Here is a 16,804-nt window from a genome sequence, read left to right as displayed (position 1 = left end):
CAACATAGTGAGAAGCGAACACGAACACCTACTGAAACAGATATCCTTTTTATCTCTTCCCGATCAGCTGTGACATTACAACGATTTTTTTTCCCCAACCGACTATCTGCACTCCATTAGGTGCACCTGCACAAGTGACATTTAAAGGCCCAAGCTTAGAAAAAGAGTGGGATGGAGAGTTCTGTTAGACAGCCAGTAGGCCCGGAAATTGTGACTTGAATTTAACATTTCCTTATGACTACTGTGCAATTTTGATTTTGTGTAGGAAACAAAAAACTTAATCTGTCAACTTCTGGTCAAGGAAAATCATTGAACGGTTCAGAAAGAATGTATGTCTTAATGGCAACCTAATCCATGACTATTGGATTCACGGAGTTGTATCAGAGACACAACAATAACGGCCATTTAATAGGTGAGGTGCAAACGGATCTCCGGCAAACTATCTTCCACTTCAGAATTATAATTCACTTAGAGGTTTATACTTCACGAAGTACGTAAATAAGTGATTCGGGGTGTACGTGTATCACAGGGATGGGACGGCAGTGGCGTCTGCCAAGTCATTTATCAGCAGACTCTTTCGCTGAGCGAGGCCAGATCAAATTACAGTGGTTTCTATGGGCCCAACAATGGCCGTCTATAAATAAACTCACAGAGGGTTTTCCACACTCAATTACACACCCACGCCCCAACCTAAGGAGCGCATACAGTATGACAAAAACATGCGTATTAAGCAACATGCTATGGGAATTCAAGTTTTATATAAGATGTAAAACATACAAGCCTGTTTGTAGGTTTTATAGAACTGGGGATGAAAGAAATGAAAAAATTCACCAAGTCCCCAAAGAATACAAAGCAGCTTCCAAAAGTTATTTGCAGCTCAGTCCATCAATACACAACAGGTGCAACATCCTCACAAACAAACCTATTAACTTTCTTTAGTTGACATACTAAATTCATTTTGGCTTCAAGATATCTATGTTTTGACCAGTTCGTTTATGACTGAAAATGGTGGGTTTTTTTTTAGGTTTTAGTCACCTGACATTTTTTTTTCAGCTGATGTTCCATGGTTATAAACGAACCGGCCAAAACATAGAAGTCATACTTAAGGGAATTACATACAATGATTAACTAGTATTGATCCATATATGAGGCGCATCGGATTATAAGGCTTCTAATTGAGCCTTATAGTGCGGAAAATAGGGTATTTGATTTGCATCTATTTTGACCAACATTTAGCACCCAATTTTTTAAAAGAGAAAAAAAATAGACATCATTGAGAAATACACAGGTAGACGAAACCTTCATCATCAGCTCCCACATTTTTACCTCTTATATCCACTCAGTCTGCCAGCACCAAAGCCCAGACGACCATATCTCGGCGTGCGGTAGGGATCAAGTATCGGGCAGATGATGAAAGCGGCACAGTGTCTTCTTCCGCTGGTCGGGAGGAAGAGGCTTTATTGGCATGGCCAGCTTGACAACATTAAGTAGACTTCACAGTGGGTTTTATGTTATGAACATGAACCCTACTGAAGTTATACAAATAGAAATAGAGGACAACTGCTTTTAATCTATCTGCCCCACTGATGAAAGGGCTTCCTGTGTGAAGGTTGAAAGCTCTCCTTGAGCTTGTGTGGCTTTCCTCTGGGTACTCTTGCTTTCCCCAAAATATTGATTTTTCATTTAAAAAGATTATTCATTCGACATAGGTGAGTCCATAATTTATGTTACGTACAAGGGTTGCAGGAATAACACTAATTGTATTATTATTTTAGTAGGCTTTATAAATGTGACATTTTCTTGTCCCAACTGGGTTACATTTTGAGAATGTGGCTTTAGAATAACTTATTATATATAACATGTATATATTTATATACATACTTATTATATATTATATTTGCACTGTCTTAAAGCTTGAAATGAAAGCGCTCGGTTGTACATTTCCAAAATTTATTATCAAATACACTCCCTGTGGGAACACTTTTGCATCATGAAAAGCTTCTTTCTTTGTGAATGAAGAATGAATTCCATTGTATCTCATTGGGTTGAACATTGTTTGACATGATCTGAGCTGTACGCAGTTTCTCTTAACAAATAAGGGAAACATACAGTAAAACAGAAGAATGTGAAAGACACAAGCACACAGGTCAAAGTCAACCACACTGTAAACCACTGCTCATTGCTTGATACGCTTCGTACAACTGTACAGACTCACAGTATTGTCAAAAGCCTTTTCAGTGATAGCTGAATTCCAATTTGTCATCATTTCATATGTGACACTAGGAATGACATTGACACTGAACCACATTACCGGAAGGGTTAAAGGTCTTGCAAAGGCACTTTTTTTTTCAAAATGACAATTCCTCACTCATTCATTATCATCCAAATGTGTAGAGGATGGTTACTATAAACAGGTGTTAATTATTTTGGCCCTTTTGTAAGCATGTCTCGTTTTAAAGATCATTTTACCTATTATCCATACCTGTTATCAATAGGGCAGGCAAAAAGACTACTTAAGAGGTGTGTGTTCAGTTTTAGCTACCATCTTTTAACACCGCATTGCCAACATGCTTTTCTGTTGCACAGCATGGCAACATTTATACATTTAGCACAGCAATAATAAGCACTAATATAACTCAGCTCTCATTGTATTATCCAAACACATTGTATATAATATAACATGAGGACAATTTGCTCGACATCGTCATCGTATATCACACAGACGTGGTTCTTCGCAGTGCTTGTTGCTGCTATGTTGCACCTTGAATGGTTCAAAGGGTTGCCAAGAGTCCGCATGCATGTTTTAAAGATAGCTGCTCTCGATGGGGTCCCCATTGTTAGGTGACACGTAAAGTGCTTTTTAGCACCAGCAAAACCACACAAAAAAAATCACATAAGGTGCATCCCCTCTCCTTTTGTGTTCATTTGGATTCAGAAGGGTAAAATATCCATAAAGATTTTATCCACGATTGGCGGAGGGGGGACAAGATTTTCCAGTTTTAGATAAAAGATTCGCTGCAAGCCTTGCGTGCAAAGAGTCCTCAGCTCGGGGAGCTTACACAGAAGCCGAGAGAGATAATTGGGCTGGCTTCGGCTCGTTTCCGATCTGTTTCCACTCACGTGTTCCCTTAAAGAAGAGATGAGGTTGCTTTGGAAGTCTTCAATGCGTTTAGGTTCTTTGAGCCCGTGACGATCTAAGAACAAACCATTTTTTAAAGAACAAACCTTTTGTTTTTTGCCAGGTTAGTAATAAATCCGTCATACCCGTGATTAGGACGAGCGCCGAAAGGCACGCAAACTGGGAGATGTCCAAGTTCATCCGGTGAAGGCTCTGGGAGAAATCCACGATGGAGTCGATCCAGTCCCCAAAACTACGAACGCACTGCAGTCGATGGAGCACCACTCCGTTACAGAAGATCAGCTTACGCTCCTCTGGATTTGACCTGTGCCGATGTAAGCCATTGGAATGAAAAGATGTATCAATAAAAAAATTCCAATAAATGCAGCCAACCTGTAGGCCAGGCGGAGAATGAACAGCTCCACAAAGGCCGACTCAAGAAGAAGCTGCCGATCGTCTGTGCAGAAATCGGAGAATCCAGGGATGGTGTCAGCCCAGGTTTTAATGACTTCTAAAGATCCGGTTAGAAGATCATAGAACTGTTGGATGTCACCAGCATCCTCCTTCCCTGATACATTGTCCACCGTCTCTTGATACTGAGAAGCAACAAGGTGCAGGAACTGCTTAATATGGGGTTTTGCGAGGGAGATTGATCCATCCCGATAAGTATACATCATTGAAAATATACAGGACCTACGTTAAAGAGGTGCTAATCTTGTGGACAGGCACCTACCTTGGAGTAGTCAAGTTTGCCAATGGTTGGGTTGGAGTCCAAGTGCGCTCGTACTAACAAGGAAATAATGTTGACATTGGGGGTAGTAGAAGAAGGCTCAGACGCCGTCTTGGGTTTGGATGGCAGGCGACCTCGGCGACCTTTCAGACTGTCTGTTCGAACAACTAGGGGAGAAAGGATGAGAGGGCTTCAAGTGGGCTCTAGTGTCTCTCATGGCTGCACTACACAGTTAGGTTGGGAAAAAAAGCAGCTGCTATTGCATATCCATTTCTTTCTGCAGCTGGCATTGTAAATCTCCACTAACATGTGTCTTTCATTCCAAGCTTTGGTTTCACAAGATTATCATTACAAAGCATGGTTCGGTCATCATCATGCGTCAAAGTCAATGAAAACTCAAAAGGAAGCTGACGTTATATCACCTTCTTTAACCATGCCTACTGTAAGGCATTTCTGGAAACGGCAGAACTGGCAACGATTCCTCCTCCTCTTGTCTACTGGGCAGTCTTTATTGGCCAGGCAAACATACTTTGCGTTTTTCTGCACAGTTCGCTGTCAGTCGGGAAGAAAAAACAATATGTCCATGAAAAGATTGTTTATCGTGCTAAAATTATGATAGTTATAGTATTCCTTTATCGGACAGGGAACCATATTTGGTCACTTTAGTGTGTACTTGCAGGCCTCACATTGGGGGAGATGAAATGTGACATTTTTCCGAGTCAATCAGTTAAAGATTATATAAATTTAGTCGTTAAAAATATATGATGGATTTTGTTTTTATTTTTTTTATGATCAATTTTCAAATGGTTTTCAATGTTGGTATTAACAGTTCATATTTCAATATGATAATGTTATAATAACACCTTGTCTTTACAACCACAGAAGGGACTTATGATACGTGGACAATTAAATCATTTCTGTTAGTATTTTACGTAATATGAACTAAACGCTATCTAAGTTATACTACTCACTTTAAAAAAACCTTTGCAGCCCTCACAGGTGCGGACTCCATAGTGTTGGCAGGACGCATTGTCTCCACACACGGCACAGCGGCCTTCACCCAAACCCGGGTTGTGGATTTTGGGCGACCCATCCGCAAGCCTGGCACCGTGCTCCACCGACATTAGGGGGCAGTGGAGCGAAGACACTGGTTGCTGAGGGGACATGAAGAAAGACTCGTCCTGACCGAGCTGAGCATCCTGATGGGGCACCACGGGTGAGTGCTGTTCAGGTGCGGGACTAAAGGGGAAAAAGGAAGGCTGCTTATCCATAGGTGGGGCTGGATTGTAGGGGCTGAAAGGGGAGTCCCATATCGGTGCGCACAGTGTCTGAAAGCCTGCAGCCGGGGGGGAAGCGGCGGGGTAGCCCGGACTCCCGTAATAGTCGGAGCCGCATGACGACAACGTTTCATCAAGGCAGCTGAGTGTAAATGAGCCAGGGTAACAGCCATACACTTGTAGGTCATCCAACCTGTAGGCCTGGTTCTGCATCTGGCAGTCGGAAGTCTCTGCGACTGAAGTGTGGCTGAATGAAAGTGTAGAGGTGGACGGAAAGGTGGGAATCTTGCAAGAGAAAGCATCAAATTCCCCTAGGTAGCCATTTCCCACTAAGGTGTTGATGCTGGGTAACAACGACGTAGACAGCTGCTCCTTCTGACCACTGATGTCCATCACCAGTTTGGCGCCGATGTCAGGGCTGAAGACGTCGGAGCTGAAGTGGGTGTCATGGGTCAGGGATACATGCTGTGTTTGTACACAGGGCATTGCTGGGAAACACAATAATGACATTTATTTACTGTTCAAAATGTTGCATCTCATGAAAAACTGCTGCCATATTTTAAACATTGACATCTTAGCTACCTCTGCACAGTAGGCAATAAATCACCCGGATTCAGTTGGGTGCCTGCGTGCATCAGATAGAGTGATATTCGAGGTGTCAGTATGCTTAAGGCAGGGATCGCTGTCAGCTATTTTTTGGATACTGATTAACATGAAGGGCTACCAGTTTCATTCACATGTCCTAAATAACATATTTGCTCCAAATACATTTCATTATGAATTATTAATGTGAAAGCACTGAGGATTTTTAAAAATAATTTTCCTCTTGTTGCCCTCTGTGTCAAATTAGTCACATAGGGCTTGTTTTAACAGAAAACTGGCTTTTTTCGCTAATTTGCATATACATAAATTTCGATAAATAATACAATAATACATATTTTGTTATTATTAGATTTATTATTATGTATTATCATTTAAAATCTTTTATTTTTTATATTCATTTACTTTCTTGATGCATCTATGGTAGAACACAAACAGAAGAAAAAGGGTTTTGAATATTTCTTTTGCCGTCAAAGGGTTTCAAGAAACAAACTTGTACATCCAGTACAACATCTGAAAGTGTTTAGGTGTCCATGTATTCTTATTGACAACATTCCAAGGAAATCATTCTATCGCATCCTTAGTGAGTACTTTTTAGAGCAGTGTTTCCTGACTTTTGGTTTGTTGTCCTGCCATATATGAATCACTTCTAATGAAATGATAGTATAACACTCACATTATTGATTTATTTTAGAAATGCTGCAATTGCTTCACAAACAAAAATCACATTTTATTTGTCAACTCAATTGTTTCCATTATTTTGTATTTCAAATTAGAGGCATGAGATGGAGCCAGAGATGTTTTTTTAACGTTTTTTTTACGGGTCATAGTTTCCATGTGCTACCGTCAAATTATAAAAACAGTGTTGACAAATATCTTTAAAATTGTCAACTCCTTCAGCACTAATTGATTTTGGCACAATGTTGACCATGTTAATCTACTGTAAGTTATTTAGATATAACTGTGTTTATTTTTTTAATTTGAAAATGTACTCTAGTGCTACTACAGTTTTAACAAACGTGACACTAGACACTGGAAAGGATAGATTCAGTTTTCCTATGGGAAAATGTTTTTTTAGAAACCAGATCCTGGATTGTTTGACCATTGAGACTCCACTCTATCCCTTATAGCCAGTAATTCTAAACCACTCTCTGTTTCCTTTATTATCCCCTTGAATGCCTTATTTCCTATTATACCTTCTCCTTGGCTTCAAGGCATCTTAGCCCGCTTTAGAAAGTGTAGCCGTTGGCCCAGTGGAGCCGTCAGATACTGTCAGATATTGTGTTACTGGCTGGTCATGGTCTTCAGAACTCCTTGAGTGGAGGGCAACCCTCTTTCACATGGACTAAACCAGGGAGTGTTGCAGATTGTATTACAGGAAGGGCACCGCGCCATGTGAAATGGGAAGGGTGGCAAAGCCTGGGTATGTATGTGTGTGTATTTGTGTGTTTCAGTGTGTGTGCATATATAAGTCTGAGGTGTGAGGTGCTTTCTTTTCAAAGGTGTCTATTTGAAGATTGATTCTAGAATTTGTTGAAAAGTGTCTTTTTGAATTGTCTGTGTAGAGGTATTTAACTCAGTGGCTGCCCATGACGGTGTTAGATACCCAATCTATTTTGACGGGGATAGCTGGCAGCCATCTAAGACAGTGAAAGATGAGCATCCACTGCCACCCCTTTCAGCTTAAATGAATTTGACATCAGTAGTTAATAGCAGGCAATGATTTGAAGACTATGAAATAAAATTTATCAACATTAGAGTGTTAGAACTACCAAGCTTTAAAACTTTAGCAACATATTCCACTGCAAGTATAGGATAACAGGAATTAAAATGTCCACAATGACCTGACCAAAAACATGCATTCTAGGTGGGTTGAGCCCTCCAAATTGCCCCAAAGTATGATGACGTGATTATGAATGATTAACTGGCCCAAAGTGAACTGGGATCGGCCCCAGCACCACCCGCGACCCTTAAGCAATTCAGAAAATGAATGAAACAATGACCTCATCTGCTTAAGGCCCTTGATGAATTGTCTTTTTTTAATGTAAAATACTGATTTAAACACAAGCAGGATGATTAAAAGTACTAAGGTATGAATTAAACACTGACCTGAGTCATGTAAATATCCCAATTGTGAAGTTGTTCTTGTATTCCAAAGTAGTGAAGTAGTTCCCCTTTGCAGCACACGCCCACTCAGTCAAGTCAAACCCACGCGGGCACTTACACGTAGACGCGCATCAGTTGAGTAGCACGCGTGTCTCTCCATGCGTTCGTTGTTTTATCACGCTGAGGAGACCACAAGGCGGGACCCTGCCTAAAACAGTGGAAGGAGAGGAGGGCGACTTTCCGACGCTCTGCCAATCACGCCGTGGCGTCCACAGACGTCATTTGAGTGACGCATTCATGGGATTCCACTGACGCAAACGCCCATGCACTGCGCGCTCCAAATAGAAACCATTAGCTTGCTACTCACGTGGGACTATTATTGGACATGAAAATTGCAAAAGCAGAGGCGATTTGCTACTAGGACATTATTTTACGAGTGATGTATATGTTTCAATGTTTCCAGACACAGAATTTCTTCATCGCTATCACATACTTTTCCCATTTGATATCATATTTCCATCTTAAAGTTCATGATTTATGAATGAAATATCCAATCAAACTAAGATATACTTAAATGAATTTAAATTTGATGAATAATAGCCTAATTTGGCCTCACAGCTGTGGGATCAGGGTTCAAATCAAGGTCATGTCCACTTGTGTGTAGTTAGAATTCTCTGGGCCTGTGTGGGTTTTCTCTGGGTACTCCGGTTTCCTCCCATATTCCAAAAACATGCATGGTAGGCTGAATGGACACTCTAAATTGCCCCTAGGAATGGGTATGAGTGTGCATGGTTGTCCTTTATATCTCCTTGTGCCCTGCGATTGGCTAGCCACCGATTCAGGGTATCCCCCGCCTCTCAGCTGGGATAGGCTCAAGCACCCCCGCGACCCTAATGAGGATAAAGCGGTTCAGAAAATGAGATCAGATGAGACAATATAAAGTCCACAGTGGCATTTTTTAACATGGATGGGGTTCTAACCATTAGGGATTTGCCTCAGGAAAACATTGCAATAACTTACTTCCAATTCGAGAGATGTGAAAGGATACGTGGTATTGTACTGCATTGTCGTCAATGGAACAGTAGCATAATGGATGGCGCAGACACAGCTGTAAATGCCCATATGTCAGCAACAATTGAAGCATCATCTAATAGCATTCATGTCATAACTTATCAGCCACAAGCAGTGCACTTGAACCCTCTCAAGGGAGGACTGGCTACGATTTAGTTTCTCTTTAGACTGAGACGGAGCATTCCGCGTAGGAATAAATTGGGTTTTTCTAATGAACAAATGAATATGGAGCTGATCTAACTGATTTTTTTAAAGAATATAGTCAGTTGCTTATGTTGGAGTAGCAAATTCTATAAACAATTTTCATATTCATAGGCACCGATATCTAACTAGAGATGAATTAGACTGCTCTTTTGCAAACTTCTATTTTCAGCGAATGTATTTGTTAAAATGTCTGTCCCTAGTCAGGCTATTTAAAAAAAAAAAACCCCTGCCCACGTTTAGTACCACTTTTCCTTCTCATTTATTTAGGATTAATCCCCCTCCAAGCTTGGTTTCCTCACCGACACTGGATTACACCTTCTTTCCCACACATGCATTTTGCAAAGCATATCTCCTACAATTCTGCCAGAAAAAGATTTACAGGAGATATTCAGGGCTGGCAGGCTACATCAAAAGAAACACGATTTCAATATGCTTTCAGTATAGTATTTAAAAAAATAGATACAGGTTACATTTCTGAAAGTGTATGTGTGTCTTTTTCTTTAATCTTCATCTATACAGTGATATGATCCTTTCTTATTAATAAAGTACAACATGATCACCGGACTGGATTCGTTTCTGGGCATTTAGTGCAAAAATCAAATTTCCTTCAACCAAAATAATGTAACACTAAAAGATTCATTCAATCATTCTTTTGTCTAAGTTAACATTTAAAGTCAACTGGAATTCAAACATAAGGTATAATTTAAAATTTCCCCTGTTCGTCTTTCAAAACACAAAATAGAAGGATAAAAAAATAGCAACCAACTAATTGTATTAATCCATACAGTAACCACAAACACATTTTTTTATCCTTGTGCGAAAATGTGTTTCAACTACAAGCAAAACTTTAAAAGTTGGTACCTTTTGACAACAATTAGTATTCTTTTTCTGTGGCACAACACTGGTTTAGATTGATAGGAAACAAAACAGAGGAAATACACTTACAAATTCACAAATTTAAAAGAGAACAAGTAGGCATTATTTATGAAATACTAACATACAACTAAATGTGGAAGAAGCCAGATGGCTTCGGCGGAGGAGCCATTAACATGTTAGCCTGGTTCTTGTGAGTTATGTGGATCTGGAATAAAACATAACACCAGAGATAGCTGATTTAGTTCAAATGTAAATGACTTTAAATGAAAATCATTTTTTTACAGTGCTGACTGAATGAATATTAGGCAAACACAGACTAGTGCCTCAACACTCATCATCTTTCTCACTTTGAATTGGGACATTAATTTCCCGAATACGGGATGAATAAAGTAATCCAATCCAATCCAATTACATACAGTAGTATTTGATCAAGTATATGCATGTACAGTGAAAGAGGAAATCGGTCAATGTCGCCTCCTGCTGACATGTACAGTTAATGCAATACTAGTATAACCAAAGGCCTTTATAATGGCTTATATGTATATATAGTATGGCCTCTATCATTGACTTTTTTTAATAATTTGAAATGTATTGACACAATAAATGCAGAAATATAGAGGATTCAATAACTACACTTGTCATTCTGAAAGCCTTTTTCATTAGACTGTGTAATACTTACTGTACAAGGAGATTGCATCCATGGCTCCCCATCAATTTGCATGGGTAGGGCTTTAAATGTCCTATAATAGAAATAAAATAGTGTTATTGTAAATTAATGCTGCCACTTTGGTGCAATGATTTTCTCATCAAGCTAAAAGCAGAATACCTGATAGTAATTTGGGAAGTTTGTGCCAGTCTGTGCCCAGCACTCTTCAGTCCAGTGTAGATTTGTCCCATTTCCATCATCCCTTCCAAGCCTACCACTTCCAGGCGCTTATCAGACATGTCTGTAAAAATGAATCCTGTTGAAAAAGTATTCTATAACAACATGGTAGAAAGGAAAACATATCAAAGACCTTGGCTTGTTTTTTTAAGGACTTGTGGATCAATAATGACTTCATCACGCTGTTCTGGTAATGGTCCATCTGGCTTGGTGGATTCGCCCCACAGGTTCGAGCCTCCGTATATGCTCGGTATGTTAAGGACAGCAACGCAAGAGTAGGACGGGCTCAGGGTTAAAGGTACCCCGCAACACTGTTGACAGGTGCAAATAAGTGTGAAAAAAATGGTGGGAGGATCTTTAAAAATGTCACACGACACCACTGATAGAAGAAAATTCACCTCAATGGCAAGACACTCTGAAAGGTTCTTGCAAGAGGAATTGATGGTCTCACTTGTGGCAAACTCCAAATACCAAAGCTTGTTTTTCATTCTGTCGATGGACCATTGGAGGAAAATACTGTGTTTTTAAATTGCACTTTTATGGCGTCATGTTTGTGGCATTTTAGTGTTGTAGAATAATGTTAACATTGAATTGATGAGGAGCTTTGTTTAGACAACAGTAGCTCTTTTGTGCCAGTAGGTAAATAATACTGTAACATTGTAGCCTTGAAGAAACAATGGTCAAAAAATATGAAATATGTTTATTATTGGGTTTATACTTTTGCATTTAAGTTTTGTTAATCATTTTGCTCTTCTAATGTGGGATAAAAAAAATGCATAAAAGGTGAAACTTCTCTCATTATGACCAGTATAATCAATAACCACAATTGGAAGCATGTTGAGGAATTAAATCGCTTTTTGATGGTGTCAAATACTGTAAGCAATTGTTATTTTTGAATACAGTCTTCTTTTAAGTCACAAGAGTTAGTCATTACTAAATTAAAGTACATTTTACTACTCAAATTCACCTGCTGTTGAACCTCTGTGGATATTTCTCTCTCATTGAGTGGAAACGATGAGCAACAGAAGCATCCTGTTGAGAGACAAAAAAAAGTCACTTCCTTTTTGGTGTTTGTTACACTCAAAACTCTGTTTTTTTCCCATTTATTAGGTGCACTGGATTATAAGGCGCACTGTCTATTTTGGAAAATTGAAGACTTTTAAGTGCGCCTTATAGTCGTGAAAATACGGTAAGTAGTATTGCATCAACTCACTGATCCGACTGAAAAGTAGTTGTTGACGATATGGTAAGGCACAGGGTCTCCTTTTTTCTTAGGATCACTTGGTGTCACCTGAATGCTCCAGCGGTCCATGTGGATCACCTCACTTGTCTCAATCTGGTTCAGAATCTCCATCAGATCGGACCCTTCGTAACCTTCAAAGAATTCCCAGAGAAGAAGGAAAACTAAGTCATAACTTAATAATTGAATCTAAATTCACTATTGCTTCAATTTGGTGCCTTTACCTCCACCCCATCGCAGACAACGAGCCAGGTCGTTGCCGGTACCCAAAGGCAGGATAGCGACTTCTGGATTCACCTGAAGGTCAGCTTTGTCTAAAAACAGATTCCTGTGATTTATCCTAACATATTTGATTCCTATTGTAAACCTAAAACAGTCGCACCGATGGCATCTAAGATCCACCCGGCTGTGCCGTCTCCTCCGCATGCAAGAATCCGGTAGTCATGAAGATTGCGAAACATTTGCAGCCTGAAATTAATGAATTGCTGTGAATAAAAGTATGCATTAAAAAGTTAAATGATATTCTGTTAAAATTGCATCACCCTGGGTAAGGACCGCCGTTTGAAAGGTTGTAGACTTGACGTGGGTTCAGGAGGTGTTGAAACTTACAAAGAACTCTGAGGAGCAAAAACAGGCAAATAGTTGGATCAGAACTTTTTAGATTTTTGTATCTTTTTTTGACTTCATGTCAGCAGCTCACCTCTTGCCCTGGTTTCCTCCACTTTTGGGATTTACAAAAACCAACAGTGGATGAATGTTAGGAATGGGGACAACCTGAGAGGAAATACTTTGTCAATTAACCTACACCAATAATGTTTATCTCATTTTGAGTGGAAATAGTAGACCAAAAAGTTCACAGGGAAATTAATTTGGAGGAAGACAACAACCTGTAAAATGTTGCCATCCAGAGCTACATCCAACAAGGTGGTGTCCTGTTCCTGGAGGAAACACAATAAAATGATAAATACAACTACACAGACTTGGGAAAACCCCCCACCATATTTGGGATTCTACCTCATGGTGACCATATATGGCCCAGGGAGGCAGTATATGATCTTTCAGTGGACCACAGTCACAAGTGCATATTCCGGTGTAGAGGCACTCTTGGTGTCGCTAAAATGAGAAAATATACAACTGTGCCAAAATGCTGTGGTTATGCTTCACGGCTGATTAGTAATCCAAAGCTTTGCATTCGAACCATCTGCTGGCACCACACGCAACGCCTTCCAGCTAAAGTTTTAATCTTCTTCTGGCAAACATGACACTTGGAACTGCGGTCGGATCTGACCCAGTCGTGAGATGGAACCTGATAGAGAGAAAAAAATCCATTATATATCAAAATTGAATATATTGTGATCGGGTTTAGTAACCAACAGATTCTGAATAAAACCGTCACAATACAAAGTAAAAATAAATACAGATTACGTAATAGCATTACATTTTTTACAAAGTCATTTTGAGAGGCAATTATTGAAAGCAAAGAAAACGGCAAGATACTGAAATATGTATTGCTTAAATTCTCACCCTCAATTTATGTTGAGCATTGACAAAGGTGGGAGCACAGGGTTCAATGTTCTTGTTGGAGCACTGACTGTGAACGGTATATTTGCAACCTGGGGGCAGAAATACTTATGAGACTATTCATTTTAAAACAACAGTAGTATAATACCAGCTTTATCCAAATTACGCCTCTTCCTGACACCCAAACTAATTAAATGACCTTTATACATGATGTGATATTAACTATGGGCATGATAAGACTCCAACATGGCCAAATTTGGATCCAATCTAGGTAAGGCTGGTTAATAAGCATGTAAATAACTTTCTGCTGACCAGTCATCCAAAAAAAAAAAGTGCACTTTTCGTGCGCCGACCACGAGAATGTGATGACGTGTGGTATGTTTGTGCTCTTACGGACACAGCAGAGTCCCTGCTTCCTTAGGCCGAGCAGCATGTTTTCACACACACAGCAGTAAGCCGGTTTGTTAAAATTCTTCAATGTCCAAATATGTTGCCCATCCCTTTCCGGCACCTATGGGTGTGGATGCCAACACAAAAAGGGAGGTGCGGTTAAGGAATGGAAGCAAAGTCATGTAGGTGCAATGTTTTGGTTTTACCTTCAGTCCGAGCAGGACAAGCAACGGTACATTGTTCATGCCTCCTTTTAGCCATTCTTCTTGTGTGACAGTACCACTGTTGTCCACATCAATGGCTTTCATCATGTCTTTTAGCACCTAAACACACATTTTTTAAAAAAAGGATGTTTTAACACCATCTTTTCCTTTGTACCATTATCATATAATGTCTCCTTAAAAACAATATGCCCAACAATAATGACAACATACCACAAAAATATGCATTTTCTTATTACTCATTATCGCTGCTAACAAAAACAGTACTCATACACTTTTGAGCTCCACCACGTCCCAGCCGAGGTAATCAGCTGCCCGCATCATTTGCGTAATGATTCGATCCACTTCCTGATGAAGACACAAAATGTCATAGTAAAACAGCCATTGAAAAGCGTTTTGCATAGTAGATCATTGTATATCTGGATAGTTTGGAGAAACTTACAGCGCTATCCAGATGTCCATTACCATCTTTATCATAAAGTTTGAAACTAACTGGAAAAAAAATGACATGAGATGCATTAAAACCATAAAAATAACTAGCCAGGCCACACAATATTTAAAACAATCCCCAAACTATTCCATAAAAGGCGACAGTGGGTGCAAGATTTCATTCCAACCCCCCAATCCAGTGTTTTCCAAGTTTGCTCAATTACAGCAACTTCATTGATTCAACTGTTTGTGCTGGATGAGTTGGAACAAAAACCAGGACCCACTGGGGCTCTTGTGGACCGATTTGGAGACCCCTGATTTACAAAGCAACCAACATTCAAGCTTTTCCCGTGGCTTGGCTTCTTCCAGAACTGAAAAGTAACAGGACACGTCACGGAATAACACCCCACCTGACAGAAACATACAAGAAATGAATCTTTGCATCCGATAAGAAAAGAAATTGCCTTGAGGCAGGTGATTTATTTTCAAGGTGTATACTGCATGAGTATTAATTTGACATCGTTACCCTTAGCCAGGCAATTGTTGTTGGAGCCATCAGGCTCCACGTTTTGAAAGTAAGAGAAAAGGCGCTCGCTCAACTCTGCAGGGAATTCTTCCACCTCTAAGTACGTCTTGAGGAAGAGGTCAAACATTTCTTTGTCCATGTACTATAGAAAGGTATAAAACAAATGTAGATACAACTATGTACAATGATGTATTTAAAAATGTGTTGTTCAGAAGAGAAAGCAGTGTGTTTTTTCCTGCACAACTAACCTCTCCAGAGTTGTGCTTGTCACTTTGAAGCTTCTTGAGTACGTCTTTCACCCTTAAAGAGCTATCTGCAACAATAACAAAAACACACAAATGCGTTTAACAACTCTAAATTCTCACTGATATTGTGACTCCTGCATTTTTGTGTGTATAAAAATGCACAGTATTTGAAGATAAAATAATAAACCCACTGTTTTCTGCCTAAAAAAACTCACCAATCTATATAAATTAATAAAGCTATGATGTAGTGAAAGCTTCCAATAGTATGCACTTACATTCCAGGTATTCTTGCAGCTGGATGAAATCCACAGGTGTCAGAGTACCTTCTGTGGACTCTGAGGAAGCCATGTCTTATTTGAGTGAGAGACAACTAATCCAAAATTGAACAAAAGCTTCAAATCTACACAGTTGTCCAAATCAAGGCATCGTGTGTGTGATCACGGCTTTCATTTCCGAGTTTGAAAGAGACTCCTTAAACCGGTTCCCCTCCATTCCTAAAGCCATTAGCAAAAGTTGAAAGTTGAACACTCCTCTCTTTGTCAAATCAAAACTCAAACCATCAAGCATTTGTGTTCAGTTAAGTAGACGAGCACAGTGTGTCATCAGCAGCCAGTGTGGGCCTGGGTATTAAAGGATGTCAAGGATTAGGAAACAGGAGGAGGAGGAGGAGGAGGAGCTTGTTACCACATTAAACTTGGAGTTGCACCGCATCTCCATGTCAAATTCCAGCAGATGAGGCGAGGACCATAAGCTATTTTTTCCACTGATGGACAATAAAAAATGTTTGTTACCAGTAATTCTTTAACAGTTGACATTTTGTTTTGTGTTATCATAAACTCTTTTACATTGTCAATTATACTATCACTGCTGTTTGATTTTGATTTCAAGTTTAAACAACTGTCACCTTTTTTGATTGATTTACCCTTTCATACAAGTTTTTTTTGTACACAATTGAAATACATTAGTAATTACATCCCCGGCCAAATTTCCCCCATTATTTACAATTATATAACAATTTGGCTTAATTTACAAGTTATAATTTAAAGAAATATGATCCCTATATTGCTTGTTAGGCTGTGTTTGTGTCCCATTTTGGTTTCTAAATCTGAATACAAACAGGCATCTCCTATCAAATTTATTGCTATAACTACTAAACAGAATTTGCAGTTAAACAGTCTTATCCAAAAATTGAACCTTTTTTTAAGTAAAATGATCAGTTATATCATTGTAAATATTAAAATAAAGAAAAAGTCAAAACATAAGCCTGTTAAGATTGTAATAAATACTTTTAAAGACATACATTTTACAAATGTGCATATTTAACATCTGTCTGTTTGTTTGGAGCTGACTAAGTGATGGTCTACTTA

The 16,804-nt window shown here is 39.3% G+C and overlaps 2 protein-coding genes across 2 annotated transcripts; both read right to left on the bottom strand.

Moving 5' to 3' along the window:
* Window positions 1-1,933: 1,933 nt before the first annotated feature.
* nr4a1 (nuclear receptor subfamily 4, group A, member 1) lies at window positions 1,934-7,991 on the bottom strand. Its single transcript, XM_077726253.1, has 7 exons — window positions 7,835-7,991; window positions 4,820-5,613; window positions 4,271-4,400; window positions 3,852-4,015; window positions 3,512-3,714; window positions 3,265-3,443; window positions 1,934-3,194 (listed from the first exon to the last, which is right to left on the bottom strand). Exons 2-7 carry the CDS (start codon window positions 5,609-5,611, stop codon window positions 2,932-2,934), a joined length of 1,731 nt encoding a protein of 576 aa, XP_077582379.1. The 5' UTR covers window positions 5,612-5,613; window positions 7,835-7,991; the 3' UTR covers window positions 1,934-2,931.
* Window positions 7,992-9,539: 1,548 nt separating this feature from the next.
* Window positions 9,540-16,039, bottom strand: dgkab (diacylglycerol kinase, alpha b). The gene is made up of 23 exons (XM_077726417.1): window positions 15,713-16,039; window positions 15,441-15,505; window positions 15,193-15,334; window positions 15,002-15,076; window positions 14,680-14,729; window positions 14,511-14,585; window positions 14,223-14,339; window positions 14,020-14,137; window positions 13,630-13,718; window positions 13,304-13,411; window positions 13,120-13,218; window positions 12,993-13,043; window positions 12,806-12,879; window positions 12,648-12,722; window positions 12,488-12,573; window positions 12,330-12,419; window positions 12,079-12,239; window positions 11,833-11,897; window positions 11,264-11,354; window positions 10,999-11,176; window positions 10,809-10,929; window positions 10,662-10,722; window positions 9,540-10,187 (listed from the first exon to the last, which is right to left on the bottom strand). Exons 1-23 carry the CDS (start codon window positions 15,783-15,785, stop codon window positions 10,110-10,112), a joined length of 2,142 nt encoding a protein of 713 aa, XP_077582543.1. The 5' UTR covers window positions 15,786-16,039; the 3' UTR covers window positions 9,540-10,109.
* Between the last annotated feature and the right edge of the window lie 765 nt (window positions 16,040-16,804).

The sequence above is a fragment of the Stigmatopora nigra genome, chromosome 10 (assembly GCF_051989575.1).
Source record: "Stigmatopora nigra isolate UIUO_SnigA chromosome 10, RoL_Snig_1.1, whole genome shotgun sequence".
In the NCBI taxonomy this organism is placed as follows: Eukaryota; Metazoa; Chordata; class Actinopteri; order Syngnathiformes; family Syngnathidae; genus Stigmatopora; species Stigmatopora nigra.
This window is presented reverse-complemented; position numbering and strand designations above follow the sequence as displayed.

Coding starts and splice junctions, on each gene's coding strand:
- nr4a1 (XM_077726253.1), bottom strand. CDS start 5,611: ATGCCCTGTGTACAAACACAGCATGTATCCCTGACCCATGACACCCAC. Junction 4,016..4,270: donor AGTAGGCATGGTTAAAGAAG/GTGATATAACGT, acceptor TTTCTCCCCTAG/TTGTTCGAACAGACAGTCTG. Junction 3,715..3,851: donor GCAAACTTGACTACTCCAAG/GTAGGTGCCTGT, acceptor GTTGCTTCTCAG/TATCAAGAGACGGTGGACAA.
- dgkab (XM_077726417.1), bottom strand. CDS start 15,785: ATGGCTTCCTCAGAGTCCACAGAAGGTACTCTGACACCTGTGGATTTC. Junction 14,138..14,222: donor TTGTCCTGCTCGGACTGAAG/GTAAAACCAAAA, acceptor CCACACCCATAG/GTGCCGGAAAGGGATGGGCA. Junction 13,219..13,303: donor GCGTGTGGTGCCAGCAGATG/GTTCGAATGCAA, acceptor TTCTCATTTTAG/CGACACCAAGAGTGCCTCTA.